Genomic DNA, 20,551 nt, shown 5'->3' on the forward strand with positions numbered 1-20,551 from the left:
CTCCCCACTTGTACGTCCAAACTCGATTGGGGTTCCTCGGGATTATTGAGGCAGTCCGGCAAACCGAAGGATATGAAATCGTTGGCAGGGCAGTAATAAGGACAAAGCGAGTGGAATAACCAAGGATAAAATGAGTGAGTAGTGTGAATGGGATTGCTATGGAAGGAATACCAATCACGGAAATATAACATCATAAATATTTTATATATATTTATTGGATTTTTTGTTATATTTCAGTCAGGTTAAATGGAGGCTTTATATAGTTTTAACATAAATGTGTTCAGGCAAAAATACATACAAAGATTTCCGTTCACGCCTCTTTGCTTTTATTCTAATAAAATGTGGAATTTTTCCTGCAATCGGAGCGCAACTCATAAATGATTCACCTAGCGGAGCGTAGAAATTATGAATGCACAGTGAGTGTATTCGATTGAGCTACTCGCGCATTTCGCTCAAATTAGCGCAACTAAATAGCAGGCTAAATTAAATGAACTTTATGACGGAGCTTTGATGTGATTTGCATCTGAAATTGATCGCATCAATTCATTATGTGCCGGCCGTCGAGTCGAGTGACGAAAGTGGAGGGTTTTTTGGCCAAAAATTCGCCAGCCGCGTTGCGATGACACACTTTTCAGCGCTGACACGTTTCATTTCTCTGGCGCGCGGCACAAGTCCCGAAATAAAATGAAAATAGTTTTCATTTCAGCGCACAGATACGGATTTTCGGCTTCGTGTGCGAATCTCATTTTATTTCGGATGTGGTGGCTGCTGGTGGCCCAAAGCGGGACTGACCACTGTCAACTTGCCACTGGCCAAAACTCGAAACGCCCACGGCTGCAAAGTTCGCTCTTTCTCAGACATTTTGCGACCCCATCTCTTTGTCGGCGGTTCCACAAAAACCCAGCTGGGCCCCAAAAAAACAGAGAGCTGGAAGCAGTTGCCCTGGGATGCCCTTTGGGGCCAGATTTCCGGACATTGCCGTCTGCCCGTGGGCCAAGTTGTCTTGCATTTTAAACAAACGACAGCCCATTATTCCAGCTTATGTGCAGACGGGATTTTTGCTTACACATCTACAAGTATACTCGTAAGTAGTTTGCACTTGTATCTCAAGGGCGAAAAGATACGACAGCCGTTGGCCAAACATTTCTCTTTTATCAGCGACATATCTTAATTAGTCTTCTGGCCTGCGATGAATATCCATTTAAGGATGTTGCCATGAATCATTAGGCAGTTTCCTCAACTGATAGCAAGTCAACATCAAAGTAAGTGAAAGAATACAGAATTTGCACAAATTGTATTTAATTGTATTATGCGCATAATTAAAGCCAGAATGCCAGTGCCCTTTTATTGATTTTATTAATTAGAGACTTTAAATAAACAAACGCATAACTCGGAAACTAATAACCTAATTGAATAATTAAATAATAATTAGTCACAAATTAACTAGAACGGAAAAGTAGGATGTGGAGGATAAAAAAACATTTATATTTCTTTATAATATATATATAATATTGGAATTCTTTTTATAATATAAAAGAGTTCCAGCTCACCTGCAGGTGGTCGAGCAGGGTCTCCAGTCCCCGGTCGCTGATGGAGGAGCAGCGCAGGCTGAGCGAGTGGACGTGCTTGGAGGCGAGCGGGAAGGAGTGGACCACGTCCAGGGCGTCCTCGTCGGAGGCGCCGACCAGGCCCAGGGCGTGGAATCCGCGACGGATGAGCGAGTTGTAGAGCTTGCTGCGATCACAGCCGGGCATTTGGCGCAGCTCGCGGCACTGCAGTGTGGGCAACAGGCCGCTCCAGTAGCGCGGACTGCGGTACAGTGTGTCCCGCCACTTGACGCACACCTGGGCGAGGATGCGTCGCTCGTAGGGGGAGAAGTACTGGAAGAAGCGGCTGAGAAAGCGGTCGTCGAGCATCAGCTGCTCGATGCTGTGCATGGGCGGCGGGTGGAGCTGGTGTTGCATGATCAGCGGCGATGTTGTGCTGATGCCCATGGTGCCATACGGATGGTGCAGGTGAGGATTGGGCAGCTGTTTGCGCAACTGCAGCGGAGTGCCCCCGGCACTGGCCGCCGCCTTCTGGGCGGCCACCATGCCCATGGTGCTGAAGGTGGGCGAACCCGGGTTCACTCCGCCGCCCGGTATGGTTATGTTCATCTGCTTGGCAATGGACTTCACTGTGGGCGTGGGCGGGGCGCCCAGAGGCATGCCAGTGGGCGGGGCTGGGCCCACCATCACATGGTGGTTGGAGTTGATCAGCGTGGAGGCCTGCAGCTGGAGATGTTGCTGCTGCGACTGTTGCAGCTGCATATGCTGCTGCTGCTGCTGTTGCTGCTGCTGCTGTTGTTGCTGTTGCAGGAGGTGGTGTGTGGAGTTCTGCACCTGCGACTGGCCACCTGGCATGGTGATGCCTCCGGGACTGGGACTACTGCCCCGCGACGGCTTGTCCGGCGTCTGTGGAGGATTGGCGTTGCTGGCGGGCGAAGTGGCAGCGGTGGCGGCCGCTGAAGTGCTGTTGCTATTGGAGCTATTCGATCCTGAGTTAGAATTTGAGTTGCCGCCGCCGCACAGGGCGTTCGTTACGCGCTCCATCACCGACGTCTTGCCGCTGGACGCCGCCGGTGTGGGCGTGGCACCTGCCGGGGATGCGGACTCGCTGGCGCCACCACCACCAGCACCACCGGAGGTGCTGTTGTGATGGTGCTTGGAGCGCAGGCCCAGGCCATTGATCCGCTTGGACAACTCCGCGGATGCTCGCTCGACCACGCCCTGAGCCGAGATCGATGACATCGTGTGCTGGAACAGATTCACCTTGCCTCCCTGGGTAACGGAGCCGTGCGGAAAAGTCTAGTCCTTCGGCCTCTCTCCTTCGTTTTTCAATCGCTTGGTGGTGTCGGCTTTGCTTATCCTTTACATCCCGTTTGTTGTCCTGTGTGTTGCTAACCTTTTTCAGCCGGCAATTAGCGAGTCTCACCTGCAACGAAGCCACACGAAACACAATGGGGTTAATTGGGTAGTTTCCGGTGGCAAAGGTGGCTGAGAAAAGCAGTAGAGAAATTTCTGAGGGTATAGCCCCTTGTAAGTAATACTGAAAGACTGGTCAGAAACTACTGAACCCGGTTTTCAGTACCATACAACTATATTGTTTACTGTACACTATTTGGTTTGGTTTTAGAGGAATTCTGTTCAACAGCTTGGGAAGCATTTAAAACCCAACTCAATCGTTGGAAGTCATTTCCGCCAAGAACCACTGCAATTACATTACAAGTTGCCAACTGTGGTTTGTCACTCCCTGTCAATAGTTGCTCGAGACGTGCCCCATGTGGAAAGCGCGGCACTTTCGCGTGCCTCCGCACGACATGACCAAATAAAAATGGAGAACTGGAGGCCACAACCGCACAGATTTATGGCCCACTTTCGTTGGGTTGGCGTGCAGGCCGTAACCTCCGACCTCGATTCTCCCTCATTTTGCGACTTGTTGTGGCTGCAGAAAGTTCGCCGATAAGGCAAACAATATGCCAACTGCAAACTAACTAAGCCAAGGTAATCCGCCACCAGGTGCAATGCCTTTTGCGCTGCGATTACGAACCGGAAGTGCCAGACCCGCGACTTTTGGGCGGAGCCACTGGTCCTTAGGGGCTTGGAGGAGCCACTAATGGAATCTTTAGACTACATCCCTCTCTTATATTTAAGCAAAAAAGATATTTAGCAACCTATTTAATTTAAGATAATTTACAGTCTCCAAGCTTAATGTAATTGTTCAACAGAAGAGGCGAATCACATTAATCTCCGTATCGATTTGGAAATCGATAGCCCCTTGCTCTCATCCTCGAAAGCATAAATAAAAACTTAAATGGCCAATTAAGCGAGGACATCGTGAGAGCTTTGCTTTGAGTTCGCCTTATCGAGAGGACACGTTGTCCTTTTGTGAAGAGCACAAATTTAATTGCCATAAATGCGCGGATTCGGCAGAGCTCAGTTCCGAATGAGGGCCCTAAGCCTCAAGGTGAGCAGCGCTTATCGTTGGTCCGCCTGGCTGCATCCTACATCCTTCAGCCTTCATCCTTCGACGTCATCCTTGCCATTCGAGGGCTCTGGCCCAATCTTCGCAATCGTTTCTGCCTTTCCGCTTGGACGTGCGCCCAAACAAAGGACAGCCATCTCGCCGCCCACGGAGGCGTGGCAGAGACATTGACTGAGCTTTCTCTGTCATTTCCGGTCGGTTTAAATGCCGAATGCTACCCCAGCACTCTGAACTCGGATGGGAGCTTCAGCTTGCTGAACAAATTCCATTTGCCTTTAATTTTTTTTTAATAAATTATAGGATTTAAGTGATATATGTATGTATATATACTATAGTATAGAAACAATTCCTGCATAATACATATAAATTGTTTATGTTTTGAAATCCTTTCTCTTTAAATTCCCTTGTTAATTATCAGCAGACAGCTTGGAATAACTTTTCGCATTGTTTTCCTGCCTAATGATTAATTTTACTTTTTAAGAGTATCCCCCTTTTTGTTTCGAGTGGACGCCCATTTCGAATGTGTCTGGTTTTTATTGTTGAGATTTGATTGTGCGACAAATGCAAATACAAATTTGGTGCTCGGCACACTCGAAAGTTGGCATTACCCAAGCAGGCTTCCCCGCTCCTTCCGCCTGCCACAAGTTACACAATACTCCTTGACTTTGGAGCCAAAGGAGCCGTCGAGCAGGAAAAAAGGGAAATGGAACTGGAACTGGGCGGTCCTGGCGTATGCTCAATTGTGTTACTCGGAGTGGAAGCGAGTGTCCCGGTTGGGTGAAAATTGGCCAGATAATTTTACAAATCACTGTATATGTGCCCTCAGCCCACACTTTTCTGCTTATGACTTGGTTAATTCAAGCCAGATTTTGAGGCAGCGCCAATTTAAGGGCATATGGATATAAATTGTTTTAAATTGTAATAAGGGATACAGGAACAGGTGTCATTTCTTCTCTAAAAATCGTATTCCCTCAAATATTCCAACTGCATCTAGTAAAACAATAAACAGTTTACCTGGCCTTAGTTGTCCCCAAATTGTTTAAATTAACCGAGCTTTCAAGAGCATTTTGGCGCACAGGTGCAGACACACAGCTTTGCCCTGCCCTAAAATGCTTAATTACAAGCTAAGTAATTTGATTAATATTCCGGAAAGTGCATTTTGCCACACAGAGACCCATCCACCGCCCACCGCCCCCTGCGACCAGCGACCTGAAACTACATTTTGGAGAAACTTTGCAAAAGTGTTGCATACTGTGAGGCGCACTTGCGGCAGGAAAACAACTTTATTTAAACTTTGAAAGCTGAAATCATTACTGCAGTGAATTACAATTGCGTTTAAACACAAAGTTATTGATTTTATGTTGGGATATTTGTTTTAGATATAGGAAATATTAAATGTATTAAAGCAAACATATTGTGTTAGTAATCCCTATTTAATCCCTATTTAATCCCTATCCCAGCTGAAAATATAATAAAATCTTTTTCCAATTTTCCAATCCACTCCAGTTTTTCCCTTTGTGTAGTAGTTAATGTGGCTCTTTTTTCCAGAGTGTGCTCAAGTGTTTGGGGGTGAAGCTGCCTGCCTGCCTGCCAGTGTATTTCATTTTTGTGCGCCCTCCGCTTCGTGCGCATTTTCCGCAGCTTGGCTCCATGTCTATTTTTGGAGTTGGTTTGAGTTCGAGTTCGAGTTCGCGTGCTTATTGGATTTTCCACCAGCCGCCCGCCACCGGCCATGCCCCCCTGTGTAGCGCCCCTCTGTGTGCCTGCTCACAGCCTGCTCCACATTGCCACAATGCACTCCGCGCCGTGCCGCCTTTGCCCGGATCCGGGCTCCAGGGTCCGGGTGGAGAGCCCGTATCCGTAAGCCTGCGTGCTGCCTGGGCAGCAGTATCGATTTTCGCCCCGCTGTTTTCCCTGCGCTCTCTCTCCATTCAGCGCTCAAAAGCAAAACAAAGCACGGCGACTGAAGGGAAATAGTAACCCACCCGAATAGCGAATGTCAATATTTTCCACCGCATCCCGCATTCCGCTCAAGTTCAGTGTTGTTCTTGCCATCAGCTGGGAAATCGTGAAAATGTGTAACAAGAATGGAGCGAACAAAACACGGGGACTGCAAAAATGTTGCACGTACACACATAGATACATATGTATATGTTTGTTTGGGGGCTAAAGTTCTTCAGTGTAATTGTCGCAGCAACGGACGGACCCTTGGGATTTAATGGGACAACCATTAAATAATTACGACAATGTTATTTCGTAATTGTGCGCTCTCTATTTCGACTACGGTTTTCCCTTCATTCTTGGAAAAGTTGCCACTATCGTGAAGTAACACACATTTCAAATATTTCTCAACGGAAGTTTCAAAAGTGTTGATTCCAAATCAACTTACAACATTTCTAGGTAAAACTTATTATACAAATTCTTGTATGAATGCAAATCAGTTTTTTTTCTATTATTATAATTACAGATATGTTTTTATACCTACAATTACTTGAAATTTATCAATAGAGGATTTCGGCAAAAAGATTTTGGAATATATCAACTAACTCTGCCTTCAATATGCCACGTAGATTCCAACTGCTTTCGATTGCAAATGATCTATGCCGAAAGCATCGGTAAGTGCCTTTCCACTTGGCACTCCGTTGCCATGCAAATTGCTCTAGCTTATCCCAATCCCCAGGTCATCTCAATCTCTAAATCCAACCCAATTCGAATCCGAATCCGAGTCCCAGCCACGACTGGATTCCCCCCACAACTTGTATCCGTGCCGTACGTCAGTGTTCGTTTCTGGGTCACAGTGCAACTTTGACCTGATTTGTGGAGTAGGCCGTCTATATACACATCGAGTATATCGAGTATATGCACTATATAGCATACAAAACCATGCCGTGATAGTGCCTAGGTTTTCCAGATATCGAGCGTTATGCAAAGGACTTCACAGCGCGAATCACAACGCAAATCAATGAGCTCCATTAAGAGCTAGTCGGAGGACGCGCCAGGATGTCTAAGACCATTATTGCGATTACGCCGATGGGCGGCGTTCAGTGGGTGGTTCAGTATGACATCACAGACGAGTGGGCGGTGGGTGGTAGGCAAGGGGGTGGCGCCACCCCTTGGGGGCGGTTAGCGACCGGCTCTCTATCTTTCGAGGGTGAGCCGCGCAAGGGGGTGAAACTGGCCAACAGTTCACGTGCAGCCAACAAAAAAGATGCACTGAATCCAGCCATGGTATCTTATATTTTCTACGCTTTTTCAAACACAACTTTGGTGTAATCAGTAAGAGGGCTTAGAAAACCAACCTTCTCCCTGCTTGAATCTTTATGTAATGCTAGAACTCTTCGTCTCACACAATAAAAATCAATTTGGCAAAAGTTGCGGCGCCGCGTTTTCCCAATTTTTCCTTTGTGTTTTTATCGTGGCTTTTCCTTTTGGGTGCCGTATTCGCAGCGGAAAACACAAAAACGCCGAAGGAAAACACACGCGAACGGAAAACCGAAAGCCGCAAGAAAGTCCGCCGTCTCGCAGACAGCGAAGGAAACTGCAGTAAAACGTTGGAAAAACAAAAAACACAAGTATTTGATTTGCACGCTCTTGTCGCCTGTAATTGTTGTGGCCGCCGTTGGAAAATTGTCGAGCGGAAAAGCGAGGAAAACGAGCGTTAGCGCGCACGACTCAAAATTCAAACTGCAGGCGGATGCCAACAGCGAAAGTGGGAAAGCCTGTTTCTGTTTTCCCCGCAACCAAAGAGAGAGAGAGAGAGAGCCTGCGCATTGGGCCCTACTCTCTCGCTCGCACGCGGAAAAGCTTTTCCCATGGACGTAGTGCTTTAGGGGTCCCATTGCCTCCCATTCGGAAAAGCGTCCCAGCACTGTGGCCCTACTCCCCTGTCTGAGTGTCCACTTCTCTCGCAGAGTCTGCGCCCTGCCCTCCACTGCAAGGTAAACAAGCTCAGGTGGAGTTTCCGCGGAGTAGTTTCCCGCCCTCCCAGCGACTGGGCTTTTCCGAGCAATTTTTTGTTAACTCAGGCAACTCTTCAGGCTCGACGCCGTGGGTGTTCACGTGCTGCAGTTGGCACTTTAAGCAGTTTAACTCGTTTCATTTGTACATTTAATGTCAATATATTCATCTATAAATTATTTAATATTTAAATTATATAATGCTTACATTTTTAAACAAATAATTTGTATTAAGTTAGCCCTGCTTGATAATAACAGAAGATTTCTTACAGTAGAGATTAAGATACCTTGTTTAAAATAAATTCGATTTAAATTCAAAGCAAGAAATATTAATTTGGAAATTAACAAATTTGGAATATGGAGGTACAACAAAATCCCACATATTGTAGAAAAAGTATGACAGTTTTGGAGGCTTTAATTTACTTTTAATAAAAATCTCTTTAAAGTATTAATTTGATTATTACTTTCCTATAAATCCAGCAGGGAACGATTCTTTTGAATAGCATTACAAGTTAAGCACGAGTTATCTTTTGAAAATATAATTTATATTGAAATTCATTCATCGTGTGCCATAAATTTCCCAATATTCTGTCTCTTGAATTGCCATTTGTAAACATGAAGCAGCTGACTTGGACTTCGCATTGTGCGCCCAATTATATCCATGACATTCAGCGGGGACAACAGAAGTGTGTTGGCTGCCAAATAAACACGCAAGGGGACGTCTGCACCCCCGACCTCTGACCTCGTCAAAAAGTCCACCCCCGCGGCGGCTGCCTTGCCTGTTTAAGAGCCAGGGATTCTACGTGTGGGCGAGCCTCGTTCCGGGGGATTACACCGGAATGCACTCGAACGCAAGGCGAAGTTCGCATTAAAAAATAGACGACCCTAGACAGCGGAGCATGAAATATTAAGCACTTCGAGCGGATAAACAAAGGCGGCGAGAGGACGACTTGTTGGATTATTTCCACTCACTTCTGCGGTCAAAAACAAAACATTTCCAAGCAAACAGCGCTCATATGCGAAGCTCTTAATAAAGCCAACGCGCAAACATGGAAATGTAGTGCGCACAAATTTGGCAGATAGTAAAATAGTCATAAAATGTTTAAAGAGGCTTACCTGGTTTTTAAAACAATAACTTTAAATGTACATATGTACAAATTTAAAAAATGTTTTGGCGGTAGTATATAGTTAATATAGCTAAATTATATTTCCGGTATATCGTTAATATAGCTAAATTATATTTGCAGTAGTAAATTCTTCTTTTAATTCTGAAAAAATATATCTATAGAGGTCTGTACATACGTGGTCCATATTTCACAAATGTTTTTAACCGCCAAGTTGTTAAACTGAATTTTACAAAAGTTTGGTGTGGCAATGCCCTAAGTTTAAGTGGCGCGCTCTATAAGTGGGTTTGAGAAATAACTACCTTGCCAGCGAAGTTTTCCACCTCATGGTGAGGTTTATTTAGGGCTTTCTTCACTGCGTCGGTAATTTTCGAAGCAATTACCTTGGCCACATTGATGCACAAAAGAGAATTTGGCGGTGGAAATTTTATTTTTGCCGTGCAAAAGCATACAAAATACGGTCAAACAGGGAGCCGATGACTGCCGGTAGACCCATGAAGAACCACGGACCCACTGCCTGCATTGAATAACCAAGAAGTGCTCTGCTGCCGGAGCTCCGGTTTCGAGAGACTGGTAAGTGGCGTGGGAGCAGCCGAAACAAAAGGTGAAATCATCTAATATATGTAAATACTGGCGATCCTGTAGATAAACACACAATGTCGTCGACATCGGCGGCTGCATCGAACGCAGCGCCAGTGAAAACGGAGGTGCGGTACGTGACCGAGGTGCCCAGCAGCCTGAAGCAACTGGCACGCCTCGTGGTCCGTGGATTCTACTCGCTGGAGGATGCCCTCATCATCGACATGCTGGTGCGGAATCCCTGCATGAAGGAGGACGACATCGGGGAGCTGTTGCGCTTTGAGAAGAAGCAGCTGAGGGCCCGGATCACCACGCTGCGCACCGACAAGTTCATCCAGATCCGACTGAAAATGGAAACCGGGCCGGATGGCAAGGCCCAGAAGGTCAATTACTACTTTATCAACTACAAGACGTTCGTGAACGTGGTCAAGTACAAGCTGGATCTTATGCGCAAGCGTATGGAGACGGAGGAGCGGGATGCCACCAGTAGAGCAAGTTTCAAGTGCTCCACGTGTTCCAAGACATTCACGGACCTCGAAGCGGACCAGCTGTTCGACATGGCCACCCTGGAGTTCCGGTGCACCTTCTGCGGCAGTTCCGTGGAGGAGGACAGCGCCGCCATGCCCAAAAAAGACTCACGCCTCTTGCTGGCCCACTTCAACGAGCAGCTGCAGCCGCTTTACGACCTGCTCAGAGAGGTGGAGGGCATCAAGCTGGCGCCCGAGGTGCTCGAACCGGAGCCCGTGGACATCGACACCATTCGAGGACTGAACAAGCCCAACGCCATGCGACCGGATGGCCTGGCGTGGTCGGGTGAGGCGACGAGAAACCAGGGCTTCGCGGTGGAGGAGACTCGCGTGGACGTCACCATTGGCGGCGACGACAACTCGGATGCTGTGGTTGAGCGCAAGTCGCGTCCCATTTGGATGACAGAGAGCACTGTGATAACCGACACGGATGCTGCCGATGGCGCGGCCGATGCAGTGCAGACGGCAAGCGGATCGGGGCATCGCAACCGCAAGGAAAACGAGGACATCATGTCCGTGCTGTTGCAGCACGAAAAGCAGCCGGGCCAGAAGGAGCCGCACATGAAGGGGCTGCGCGTGGGCTCTTCGAACGCCAACTCCAGCGATTCCAGCGACGACGAAAAGGACATCGACAATGCCAAGATTCGTAAGAAGCACAATATATTTCTTAATATCATATTTTAAACGTTCTAATGTACGTTTTCGTACTTACAGCTGATGTCGACTTTGACAATTATATCAACTCAGATTCGGCGGAGGAGGAGGACGATGTGCCCACTGTGCTGGTGGCTGGACGACCGCATCCGCTCGACCAACTGGACGACAACCTGATAGCGCAGATGACGCCGCAGGAGAAGGAGAACTACATACACGTGTACCAGCAGCACTACAGCCATATATTCGAATGAGGGCGCCTGTAATTAGCCACGATTTCCACGAGTTCCCCATCTCACGCATAGAGTCATTGTAAATTTAAGTTACCCACTAGTTCGAGCGAATGTGTACAAATGAAATGCGTATATAAATGTGCATAAACAAATGACGATGATTCTGGGGAGTATTTCTGGCCAACTATGGAAAACTTACAAAGTTGTGAATTATAATTTATAGAAGCCGTTATGCACGGGAAATCAGCGATTATCTCTAATGAGGTTTCAAATGGTTTGAATACATTTACAAGCCGGATAATAAATTATAACTCAAATAATCATAAATCTTTATACTTTAAAGCTCGTTATCATCGCTTGTAAGCAAGTGCCATCTCTAGCTGGACCAACTGCCATCCCTAGTCGGTCCAATCAGCTGTGTTTGCCATTAATGTTTTTTTTTAGGTTTATTTAAGTGTTGCTAATAAAAGCGACCGACCGGGCGCCTCTTCTTGTTCGTCGGTGGGCGTATTCAGTTTATAATAATTGGTGTGCCGCAGATAAGGCGTATTCGTAAACAAACGACGGCAAACGCAAGCAAACATGTTGACACTCGGCTCGTAAGGCCAGCGGCTCCATTCAGTCGTCTGTTGGATGTCCATCTAGCCGGAGCCCTCGATTTCCGCGGACTGTGCGTGGTGCGGCTAAATTCAATTCGTGCTAAAAATGCGACAAGTTCCCAGGCATTTCGAATAGCCAGACGGTCGAGCAAAAGTGTTGAATTCTCGAATAGAAAACGAATTGGGCGAATTCAGCGGTTTCCAATTGGAGTAGAAACGTGATCCCGCGTGCAAACACACATGCAAAATAAATACACAAATAGCAAACACCTGCATGTGTGAGTGAGCAGGCACATGCTGTTTCTGCTTGCCCTCGCATTTTTTGTGAATGAACTGGAAAACGCGCTAGTTTAGCACGGATAGTATTGATCTTTGTGCCGCGGGTCAACGTAATTACTCGCAAAATGAAGGCCACCATCGATAAGGAGCTGCTGCCCATGAAGGCGCACTACTTTCTCTTCAACGCCGGCAAGTAACTCCCCCCGCTCCTCCCTTGCTAACCCATTAAGCTAAGTACCGCGCATCGCTTACATCAGCCGATAATGTTTTCCCGTTTTCAGAGGCACGCACGTGCTGCAGCTTATACGTACATACATATACATATGTATGTACATCAATTCAGCTGTTAATTGCGAACTTATGAACTGTGGCTTCGATTTCGTGACAGCGCACTTATGCATTAATAATCATGTGTGGAGATAAGGAAAACACCCGGAATAGTGACCATAGAGGACTGAAAGTCCAGTAAAACAGCGATAAGCTAATGCAGGCCGATTCGGGTTACGATTCGCATCGCACTTTGCTGGGTTTTAATTACAATCAGAGCAATTCCATTGCGTTTACATGGTGTAATCGAAACTCAATTAGCTGAAACCCCTATAATTTGAGTGGTTACAAAATATGCTGCTATCTTTCAGTACATATGTACATAAGTATTTACTGATATGATTGAATTGCATTTACAACTCTTAAATCATCCACCTTTTATTTAAAACTACGTCAATATTTATTTACAAAGAATTTTGGAATATTACTCATAAGTACTTTTTCGTGGAAATATTCTCGGCAGCACAAGAGAAAAGCTCCTAATTCTCCTTGAAATCATCAATAAATGTGCATTTGGAATCACATGAATTAAGTTAGCTTTTCTATGGAAATGAATGGAAAATTTGAAGTATCCGTGAATGTCTGGCGTCCAATTCATTAAACACTTTATTTGAGTTAAGACCGCATGGAAACACAAAAATACAATTTCCAATCTGACTTCAATTGCCAGAATTGGCTGACACATTTCAATTTTCGGGTGGCTAAAGTACTGGAAAATATGTTTAGTTCTTAGACATTTAGAACATTGGGAAGATAATAACGTTATAAAGCAGAGTATTCTTAGCCAGGCAAACACAGACGTGCGATAAGCTATGCACATACTTTATACCTCGACTTATACTCCATGACTAAACCGTTTGCAACCAGATGAACACAATCCAAAGGCCAAAGGCCAAAGGTGGCCAAGGAAACGAGATTTTGTGACAGCCCCATGGCCCAGAGACCTCAATGCCGCGCCCGAAACTCATCAAAAGTTAAGACGCGCCGACAGGCGAAGCACTTTCAGCAATTAAAGCTTACTTTTACATTTATCTCACTTTTCAATTCAATTAACACTACGTTCTACTGCGAAACGAGTCGGCGATGTCTAGTTGCACTGGTTTGCGGTTGACTCTGCTTATCGGCGAGGCAGAAACACCCACTACTCTGGCACTGCCCATATGCATATCTCCACCCACTCATCCCATCCACTCACTCATCTGCTTATCACCTCTAACGACGAGTCCCCAAGATAATCTAGTGTTTTTCTGCTTTATTATCCAGGCACCGCGCCCGTCGTCCCCTTCATGCCCACCCTGGCCGGCCAATTGGGCTACTCCCCCGCCGTCGTGGGCACCATGTACACCATCCTGCCCATCATCGGAATGCTGGCGAAGCCCCTATTCGGTTACATTGCCGACCGGTAAGATGATCACGGTGACTTAACTGTGCATTTGGATCTCATTTCCCAGACCCAAACACTTTTGTTTATCTTACTTTATTTACTTTTATAAACATGACTTTAGTCAGCAAAATGTTAAATCTCTTTGTGATGGGGTTTTAAGTGAGCTAGACTCATAAAATATCTATGCATGCACATTCCCGCTGTTTTTAAGGAAATTATTATATCAAAGCAATAAAGATAACACCACTTTAGATTGGCCTAAATGCTATCAGTTTCAACATTCAATTTGGATACTAACGCAATAACTATCAATCAAAAGCCCCAATGGAGCCAACATTTTCCATGACAGCATTTTATTTATTATCGAAAGATATCTGCCCTTGTCCATAATATATAATTATTAATTTTCACTGGGCTGAGAAGAAAAGAAGATCTTAATGCTGACACACTGGTAATTAAAAGCTTTTAATAACAAGAGTGGTTTTCAACCATCCAAAGGTACCATCGCCATCGACCCCTTTTCCTGAGTGGCCAGGTCCTCACGGGCATCGCCTTCTTCCTCATCATGTTTGTGCCGGGCATGGAGAAGCCGCTGCCCAACGTGGAGTTCCACTGCCACCAGGGCGTCTCCGACGTGCGATTCTGCTCGGAGTACGGCGAGTGCGAGAAAAGGAATCTGGAGCAATACTACGGGAACAGGACGCTGCAGTGCCAATTGAACTGCGAGGCGCAGCCCTTCATGTGGGATATTGTGTGTGAAGATTGGCTAAAGAACAGCACGGATAATTGTGCCGCCAATCGGACCAACACCCAGATGGAATTCGGTACGAGCATCAGCATGCAAAGAATTGAGAAGGATAACAGTTGCATGTTCTTCATGATTCCTCACGATCAGGGCCAGATTGCAGGCCAGAATGTCACGTTGTATTGTCCAACGGAGAAGGAGTACTTCAAGTCCAACTGCACCATGGACTGCCATGAGGACTACCTCAAGGAGCAGCTGGCGGAGAGTCCGGTGATTAACACGAGCAGTGCCATGGCCATGCCGCAGTTTTGGTTGTTCTTTGGCCTGCTCATCCTCAGCTGGATCGGCATGGCGGTGGTGGTCAGCATTGGTGACGCCATATGCTTTGGCATCCTCGGCGATCGTCATCACCTGTATGGCAAGCAGCGTCTGTGCGGCTCCCTGGGATGGGGAGTTTTTGCCCTGTTGGCCGGCCTACTTGTGGATCACATGTCCGTGGGCGAGGTGAACAAGAACTACACGGCCGTGTTCTGGATGGCTTTGCTTATCATGGGATTCGATGTTTTCGCATCATCCAAGCTGAGAGTGCGTATATCAGAGACTGAAAATCCGTTCCATAAATTGATTTAATCCAAATTACAGCACACACCAACACATTTGTCGTCCAACATATTGAAGGATGTGGGTCAGATGTTCCTCTCCGTGCGCTGCGTCGTCTTTTTCCTGTGGTGCGTTGCCATTGGACTGGGAACGGCGCTGATATGGAACTTCTTATTCATATACCTGGAGGAGCTGGACAAGGCGTATGAGGAATGCGGCAGCTCAATTAAGACCTTGGAGGGCTTAGTCATGGGCATTCAGTGCTTTGGCGGCGAACTGCCGTTCTTCTTTCTGTCCGGATGGATTCTGAAGAAGATTGGTCATGTGAATGCCATGAGTCTGGTGCTTTTCGGATTCGGAGTGAGATTTATTCTCTACTCGATGCTGCAGAATCCCTGGTACATCCTGCCCATCGAACTGATGAACGGGGTGACCTTCGGTCTTTTTTATGCCACAATGGCCTCCTATGCGAGCATTGTGGCACCGCCAGGAACCGATGCCACCATGCAGGTGAGCTCGATGATTGTAGGAGTGATATCCCAAAAGTTATTCATTTCGTTGCCATTTCAGAGTCTGGTTGGAGCGATATTCGAAGGCGTCGGTGTGTCAATGGGCAGTTTGATCGGTGGACAGCTCTTTGAGGCGGTCACTGCACGCCACACCTTTGAGATCTTCGGAATAGGTGCCTTTATTATCTTTGTGATCCACGTTTGCATTCAGCTGTATCTTCAGCGCAACAGCAACATCGACGAAAATGGTAAGGGTACGGTCGCTTCTGACACTGCCAATGCCAATGCCACTGCCTCACCCTCTGCACCCTTGGAGACAGACATTCCTAAAAATACTGACCATAAAGACGGTGACGGGTTCCGCGAAGTCGACCTGAGTTGATGGTGACCGTGATCACCCTCCTGAATTTTGTAGTCTTATATACATTGACGGATTTAAATTGAACTAACGAAGCCCTAGCACCCTTAAGTATTAACCATAACCATAAACTATTCAATGCAGTGTAGCCGGTAACAAGTTCCACATGGCCATTGTACTTAAAACCATCATATATTTTGTAAGATCTGCCATAGATTTTATAATAGAATATTTGACGGTAACAGACCAATAATTCTCAAACTGAATTTAACATATTGTCGTCCTATTAAATAAGTTTTGTAATACTGAAGCAAAATGATGATAGCCATATCATGTTTTTTCCATTCAAATGTATGCGAACTGAAGAAAACGTTAACAAATAAAATGGGTATTAATATTCTTTAAAAAGAGAAAACGAACTATTTCGCCTGTTTTCAAAACCTAACAAAATTAAAATAAGAATTAAATACTTTTAGAGTGGTAAAACAATGAGCTAACATATAAACTAACCAACACACATCTTCCTTTTTTTTTTTGAATTTCAAACTAATGGATTCAGTTTCTGTGTGTAATTTAAGTGGGGTATTTACTGGACTCCCATCCTGTAGCTTTTACCTATCCATTTATTATTTAATAATGTAACATAAATGTTTCACTAACTCTTCTGAATATTTTTAGGCACTGTCAAGTATTTCGCACCGACAGATGCAATGCACATGCTGAATGATCAGGAGTATAGTAGAGTTAGCTAAACAATGTTTGTATTGGACGCATCACCACCCACAACAATCCACCAAATCAATCACCAAAAGTCACCAACGAGCCAGCAAGAGCGGCAACAAGAGGCAAGAGGCCACGCTTCTACAGTTCAACTGAATGCTCCACTCCGACATATTTCTACTCCCGAGCTGCATGTTGAATCTATCTACTACCTGTATTGTAAACGTGCTTTAATTAAGTAGTTAATTATCTTAGTAGCCCCACACTCACACAGATCGCCACCTACGTGCATGTCGCGTAAGCGAATCTCTTCCTCACTTTCTCATTTACAATTGAAACCAATGTGAGAACTTAATTATTTGTAGAATTTCAAGCGCAGCTGGTTGTTTGCATGTTCAAGTAGTCAACAACAATGTTTATCGCGAATTTCAGTTTAAGTAAGCCGCTGCCTTGGCGCTGTGATTGTTCAACTATTGTTTCTCCACACCATCTTAATGTTAAACATATTTGTATATTTATAATTAATATTTGCAGCTAAATGTATAGTAGTGATTGGCTTTCCTCACTCTGCGCGCATTTAGCTTGTTTCTGCGAAATCTCTTAAGTGTTTACTTAACTATACATAATATACAATGTCATGTTTTCCAACTAATCGCAGACATACGATATCCAGGTCTTATAATGTATACAATTATTATTATTATTATTATTCTTATTATTATTATTCTTATTATTATTATTCTTATTATTATTATTAATATTATTATTATGTATTCAAATGGTTTAACTTTTGTTCAACTTTTATCTGTTACAATATTGGCTAGTTGTAAACGGGTATCCCAATGTAAATGCGCCTTTACAAGGTGTGTAGCTTGTAAAATCCGTGATACACCTTGTTTGGTGTTAGCGGAACCCCTGCTTCTACTGGCTGCCAATGAGCGACTCCTCGTGCTGTAGCCTCTCGAGTTTCCGCTGGTAGTCACGCTGCTTGCAGGCCGCCACGTTAGCGGCTCGTTTCTGTAATCAGCAATTCAAAGCTAATAAACACTTTAATCAACAGCGGGATTCTAATTTCTGATTACTTTCTTTACGGCTTTATTATGGGTTTTTACTTTGCTTAAATCATTTCTCACCTTCAACTCTTTGGTGCGCTGGTAGACGCTCTGCATTTCCTTCTTGATTTTTGTTAGCTTTTCCTTGTATCGTCTTACATCGTTCATCTACAAAGTGGAATATTGTAATTGAGCCAATTAATTGTACTCTCTAATGGCAAGTTACTTTGTTGCCTGTTTCTGTTAGTCTTTAGATTAGATTGTGATGCCAGACGTAGGACTACACCCACTGATAAGATTTCGGTCAACTTAATTTGCTGAGCTATCTTATACTTACCACCTGGTAAGCTTAGCGATGGATAGTGCCTTATAGATTGGCCCTAATTGGTCCGAATTATTGAGTGTAGCCTCGAAACAAGAGTGATATCTGAAAGCTTCAGTCGAGCTAGGGAACTTGGGTATATTGGACTATGTGTTTTTGGGCTCTGACCAATATTACTTGATAAATGTGTTTTGACAAAGTAAATATACAATAAATCTTACTCATAAGCTTCGAACTATTACACTCTTGTATTATATTGAAGAGTATTCTGTCTTTAAATGGCTTTGAAAATGATTCAGCAAATAAATACAATTTTGGAATTTCTACTACAAATTATTTTATATTGATTGAGTTAGAAAGTTTACTGGGTCACAATAGAATCCTCTCAAGATGTAGGTGCCTAAAGTATCCTGACATGGCCAAGAGGCACTACTTACCATGTCATTCAGCCTGGCCACTTCGCTGCAGTCCAGCTTATATTTCTCCTTGGACAAATCGATGTATGTTTTGTTCTGCCTGCCGCTGAAATGAGATTTGCAGTTCATGAAGCGATCTTCAGAATCTGAACCAAAATGCTCACATTAATTCCCTGAGCTGGGAGCGCACATGGTTCAGCGGAGGTTCCGCTATTTGCAGGACGCCAGCGGACAACTGCAAGGCGGCTAGACTGCCCATGACTTCGTTGTCCTGGGAGGAGCAACAGGTTTCCGCATCTTGTTTTGGTTTTCCATTGGGTGATGATTGGGCGCTGGGATCCCTTGCAGACTCATTGGGGAGCTCATTGAGAACGCTGAAAAGGTGAATTTTGTGTACCGCACACTGTATAATACACACTATTATTTAGTTCACCTATTTATATTGCTGCTCTTCAACATAATATCAAATATTTGCTGGCTAAATCAAAACAAACCAATAAGAGATTACAACTCAAAAACAGCTGATTAATCGGGGATGGAATTGTTATCGATAAGCTGTACAAAATTCGTAAAATTAATGTGAATTGCTGAAACTAGAATGTCATGTGCTCCAGATAGCTCTTTTCATATTAGTGCTCAATCCCAACATGCTTTTTATATTTGTTTAAATACAAAAAGGAACGATAATTAACTTAGGATATAATAACCATTTTATCCATTATCCGCTCGCATAGCCTAGTTTCGAACCAATTTAGTAGTGACACCTAATACAGTTTGGGAGCCTGACAATCAGCTGTTTGTTTACCTTTTAATTAACAAAAAATATATTAAATGCGCTGCGCTGTAAGAAATTGCGGAAACAACAATCGCAATTGCAATAGAACGAAATGGCGATACTTTCACTTTCCCAAAGAAGAGCCAAACCTTCAAAGGTGGATTGATTTTTGCCAGCGCGATAATATCAACCCCGCCACAGGTATTATTTAACAACAAATGTGTAAAAAGTAAACAAATTACGAGTGCATCGTTTAATACAGCCTGCATTTGCAATGAGCACTTTGCACCCGATGCCTTTGAGCGAAATATGCAGTACGAACTGGGCTTTAGCCGCAAAAATCCAACCAAACTGAAGCCCGGCTCCTTTCCGAGTGTAAATGGACCCCAAAAGTTGGCGAAGGAGCTGCGTGGAAGGATCAAAAAGGGCTCCACCAAAGTTTCCTTAGCTGGTTCCACAAAAAGTGGCGATATGGAGTCTAAATTACTCGTGGAAGAAACGCAATCGTCGGAAGGGCACGAAACCATAGAAATCCAACTCTGTGATTTTACTGCAGATTTCGGGGGCTTTGAAGAAGGTTCCTCCAGTTTTTACGATAAGGTCGCAAAACCAATCAGTGAATCTGAAAGGCTTGCCAACTCCCAATCATCTGAAGATGCCGACTGTCTTTCAAATCCCAGGCACTGGGAAGTAGAAATTTTGGATCCCCTCAACCCGCCGTCAAATGCCAGGGATCATGTGGAGATCATTGATTCGGAAGGGGACAACTATGTGAAGCACTTGGAGCTCGAAGTGTGAGTCGTTAAAATATGCTATGTCTCATTTAATAAATCATAAATTTATTGTCCGTTCCCAGATGCTCCCTGAAACGTGAGATATTCTTCCTCAAAGACGAACGTCAAAAGCTAAAGGATGAAATTCGTGATCTCAAGGACACAATTCAAAAATCAGAAGTCCAAGAAATCGCAGAAAAACAACTGCAAATATTTGTAAAAAGCAGCCAGGTTGGTTTTTAGATTTTTGCATTTTCCTTGGGTAAAATTTTTATTATTTTAGAGGTCTCCGCAGGTTTAGAAAATGCTTTTTAGATATCTGCAACGAAAACATAATCTTTACCGACTGACTGACTAGCTTTTTAAATCTGAGTGAAAAAATTAAACGTAATTAAATGTAGATATAGTGTATAATAATAAATATTACATGTGCTTAATACATTCTGAATCTGAATCCAACAGAGATAAGTAAATAAAATGAAAATGTATAATATAAGCTACATATTTCAATTGTCAGAGGCTCAATAAAGCTCTTATATATTTGTTTTAAATAATTTGTATGTTACATGAGGAACTAGGAGGTTGGAATCATCTCT

At 44.4% G+C, this 20,551-nt stretch overlaps 5 protein-coding genes across 9 annotated transcripts in view; 3 read left to right on the forward strand and 2 right to left on the reverse strand.

Annotated features, from left to right (window-relative positions):
* LOC122616937 (F-box/LRR-repeat protein 16) overlaps positions 1–7,680 on the reverse strand; it is a 31,357-nt gene extending 23,677 nt beyond the window's left edge. Inside the window, exons 1-2 of the mRNA XM_043792528.1 lie at positions 7,323–7,680; positions 1,551–2,973 (exon numbers count right to left, since the gene is read on the reverse strand). Coding sequence (XP_043648463.1) covers positions 1,551–2,789 — 1,239 coding nt within the window. The 5' untranslated portion in view covers positions 2,790–2,973; positions 7,323–7,680. The remainder of the gene's footprint in view (positions 1–1,550; positions 2,974–7,322) is intronic.
* A 1,805-nt stretch (positions 7,681–9,485) lies between these two features.
* On the forward strand, positions 9,486–11,257 carry LOC122617054 (general transcription factor IIE subunit 1). Its single transcript, XM_043792716.1, has 3 exons — positions 9,486–9,676; positions 9,749–10,855; positions 10,924–11,257. The coding sequence occupies exons 2-3, from the start codon at positions 9,760–9,762 to the stop codon at positions 11,115–11,117; spliced, it is 1,290 nt and encodes a 429-aa protein (XP_043648651.1). The 5' UTR covers positions 9,486–9,676; positions 9,749–9,759; the 3' UTR covers positions 11,118–11,257.
* A 282-nt stretch (positions 11,258–11,539) lies between these two features.
* On the forward strand, positions 11,540–16,867 carry LOC122616234 (major facilitator superfamily domain-containing protein 6). 2 transcript variants are annotated; one of them, XM_043791614.1, is made up of 6 exons: positions 11,541–12,163; positions 13,565–13,703; positions 14,184–15,015; positions 15,073–15,540; positions 15,601–15,787; positions 16,576–16,867. In XM_043791614.1, exons 1-6 carry the CDS (start codon positions 12,100–12,102, stop codon positions 16,647–16,649), a joined length of 1,764 nt encoding a protein of 587 aa, XP_043647549.1. In that variant the 5' UTR covers positions 11,541–12,099; the 3' UTR covers positions 16,650–16,867. The 2 variants fall into 2 exon arrangements, with proteins under 2 accessions (XP_043647548.1, XP_043647549.1); XM_043791613.1 differs by lacking the exon at positions 16,576–16,867 and having other exon boundaries at positions 11,540–12,163; positions 15,601–16,312.
* Positions 16,868–17,003: 136 nt separating this feature from the next.
* On the reverse strand, positions 17,004–18,938 carry LOC122616237 (biogenesis of lysosome-related organelles complex 1 subunit 6). 3 transcript variants are annotated; one of them, XM_043791617.1, is made up of 5 exons: positions 18,841–18,938; positions 18,572–18,781; positions 18,429–18,513; positions 17,751–17,837; positions 17,004–17,634 (listed from the first exon to the last, which is right to left on the reverse strand). In XM_043791617.1, the coding sequence occupies exons 1-5, from the start codon at positions 18,864–18,866 to the stop codon at positions 17,539–17,541; spliced, it is 504 nt and encodes a 167-aa protein (XP_043647552.1). In that variant the 5' UTR covers positions 18,867–18,938; the 3' UTR covers positions 17,004–17,538. The 3 variants fall into 3 exon arrangements, with proteins under 3 accessions (XP_043647552.1, XP_043647554.1, XP_043647553.1); XM_043791619.1 differs by having other exon boundaries at positions 17,004–17,654; XM_043791618.1 differs by having other exon boundaries at positions 17,626–17,664.
* A 224-nt stretch (positions 18,939–19,162) lies between these two features.
* Positions 19,163–20,458, forward strand: LOC122616235. Of its 2 annotated transcripts, none has more exons than XM_043791616.1 (4): positions 19,163–19,383; positions 19,445–19,976; positions 20,039–20,186; positions 20,251–20,458. In XM_043791616.1, exons 1-4 carry the CDS (start codon positions 19,239–19,241, stop codon positions 20,254–20,256), a joined length of 831 nt encoding a protein of 276 aa, XP_043647551.1. In that variant the 5' UTR covers positions 19,163–19,238; the 3' UTR covers positions 20,257–20,458. The 2 variants fall into 2 exon arrangements, with proteins under 2 accessions (XP_043647551.1, XP_043647550.1); XM_043791615.1 differs by having other exon boundaries at positions 19,164–19,383; positions 20,239–20,456.
* Positions 20,459–20,551: the final 93 nt, after the last annotated feature.

The sequence above is a fragment of the Drosophila teissieri genome, chromosome 3L, assembly GCF_016746235.2.
Source record: "Drosophila teissieri strain GT53w chromosome 3L, Prin_Dtei_1.1, whole genome shotgun sequence".
Taxonomy (NCBI): Eukaryota; Metazoa; Arthropoda; class Insecta; order Diptera; family Drosophilidae; genus Drosophila; species Drosophila teissieri.

What these genes read in the sequence shown, in the direction of transcription:
- LOC122616235 (XM_043791615.1), top strand. Translation starts at nt 19,239, where the DNA reads ATGCGCTGCGCTGTAAGAAATTGCGGAAACAACAATCGCAATTGCAAT. An exon ending in TAATATCAACCCCGCCACAG is followed by an intron (nt 19,384 to 19,444) that starts GTATTATTTAAC and finishes CGTTTAATACAG; the next exon opens with CCTGCATTTGCAATGAGCAC. An exon ending in AAGCACTTGGAGCTCGAAGT is followed by an intron (nt 19,977 to 20,038) that starts GTGAGTCGTTAA and finishes GTCCGTTCCCAG; the next exon opens with ATGCTCCCTGAAACGTGAGA.
- LOC122616234 (XM_043791613.1), top strand. Translation starts at nt 12,100, where the DNA reads ATGAAGGCCACCATCGATAAGGAGCTGCTGCCCATGAAGGCGCACTAC. An exon ending in CTACTTTCTCTTCAACGCCG is followed by an intron (nt 12,164 to 13,564) that starts GCAAGTAACTCC and finishes TTTATTATCCAG; the next exon opens with GCACCGCGCCCGTCGTCCCC. An exon ending in TCGCATCATCCAAGCTGAGA is followed by an intron (nt 15,016 to 15,072) that starts GTGCGTATATCA and finishes TCCAAATTACAG; the next exon opens with CACACACCAACACATTTGTC.
- LOC122617054 (XM_043792716.1), top strand. Translation starts at nt 9,760, where the DNA reads ATGTCGTCGACATCGGCGGCTGCATCGAACGCAGCGCCAGTGAAAACG. An exon ending in CATCGACAATGCCAAGATTC is followed by an intron (nt 10,856 to 10,923) that starts GTAAGAAGCACA and finishes TCGTACTTACAG; the next exon opens with CTGATGTCGACTTTGACAAT.
- LOC122616237 (XM_043791617.1), bottom strand. Translation starts at nt 18,866, where the DNA reads ATGTTGAAGAGCAGCAATATAAATAG. An exon ending in AAGAGCAGCAATATAAATAG is followed by an intron (nt 18,782 to 18,840) that starts GTGAACTAAATA and finishes TCACCTTTTCAG; the next exon opens with CGTTCTCAATGAGCTCCCCA. An exon ending in TGGCCAGGCTGAATGACATG is followed by an intron (nt 17,838 to 18,428) that starts GTAAGTAGTGCC and finishes TCCACTTTGTAG; the next exon opens with ATGAACGATGTAAGACGATA.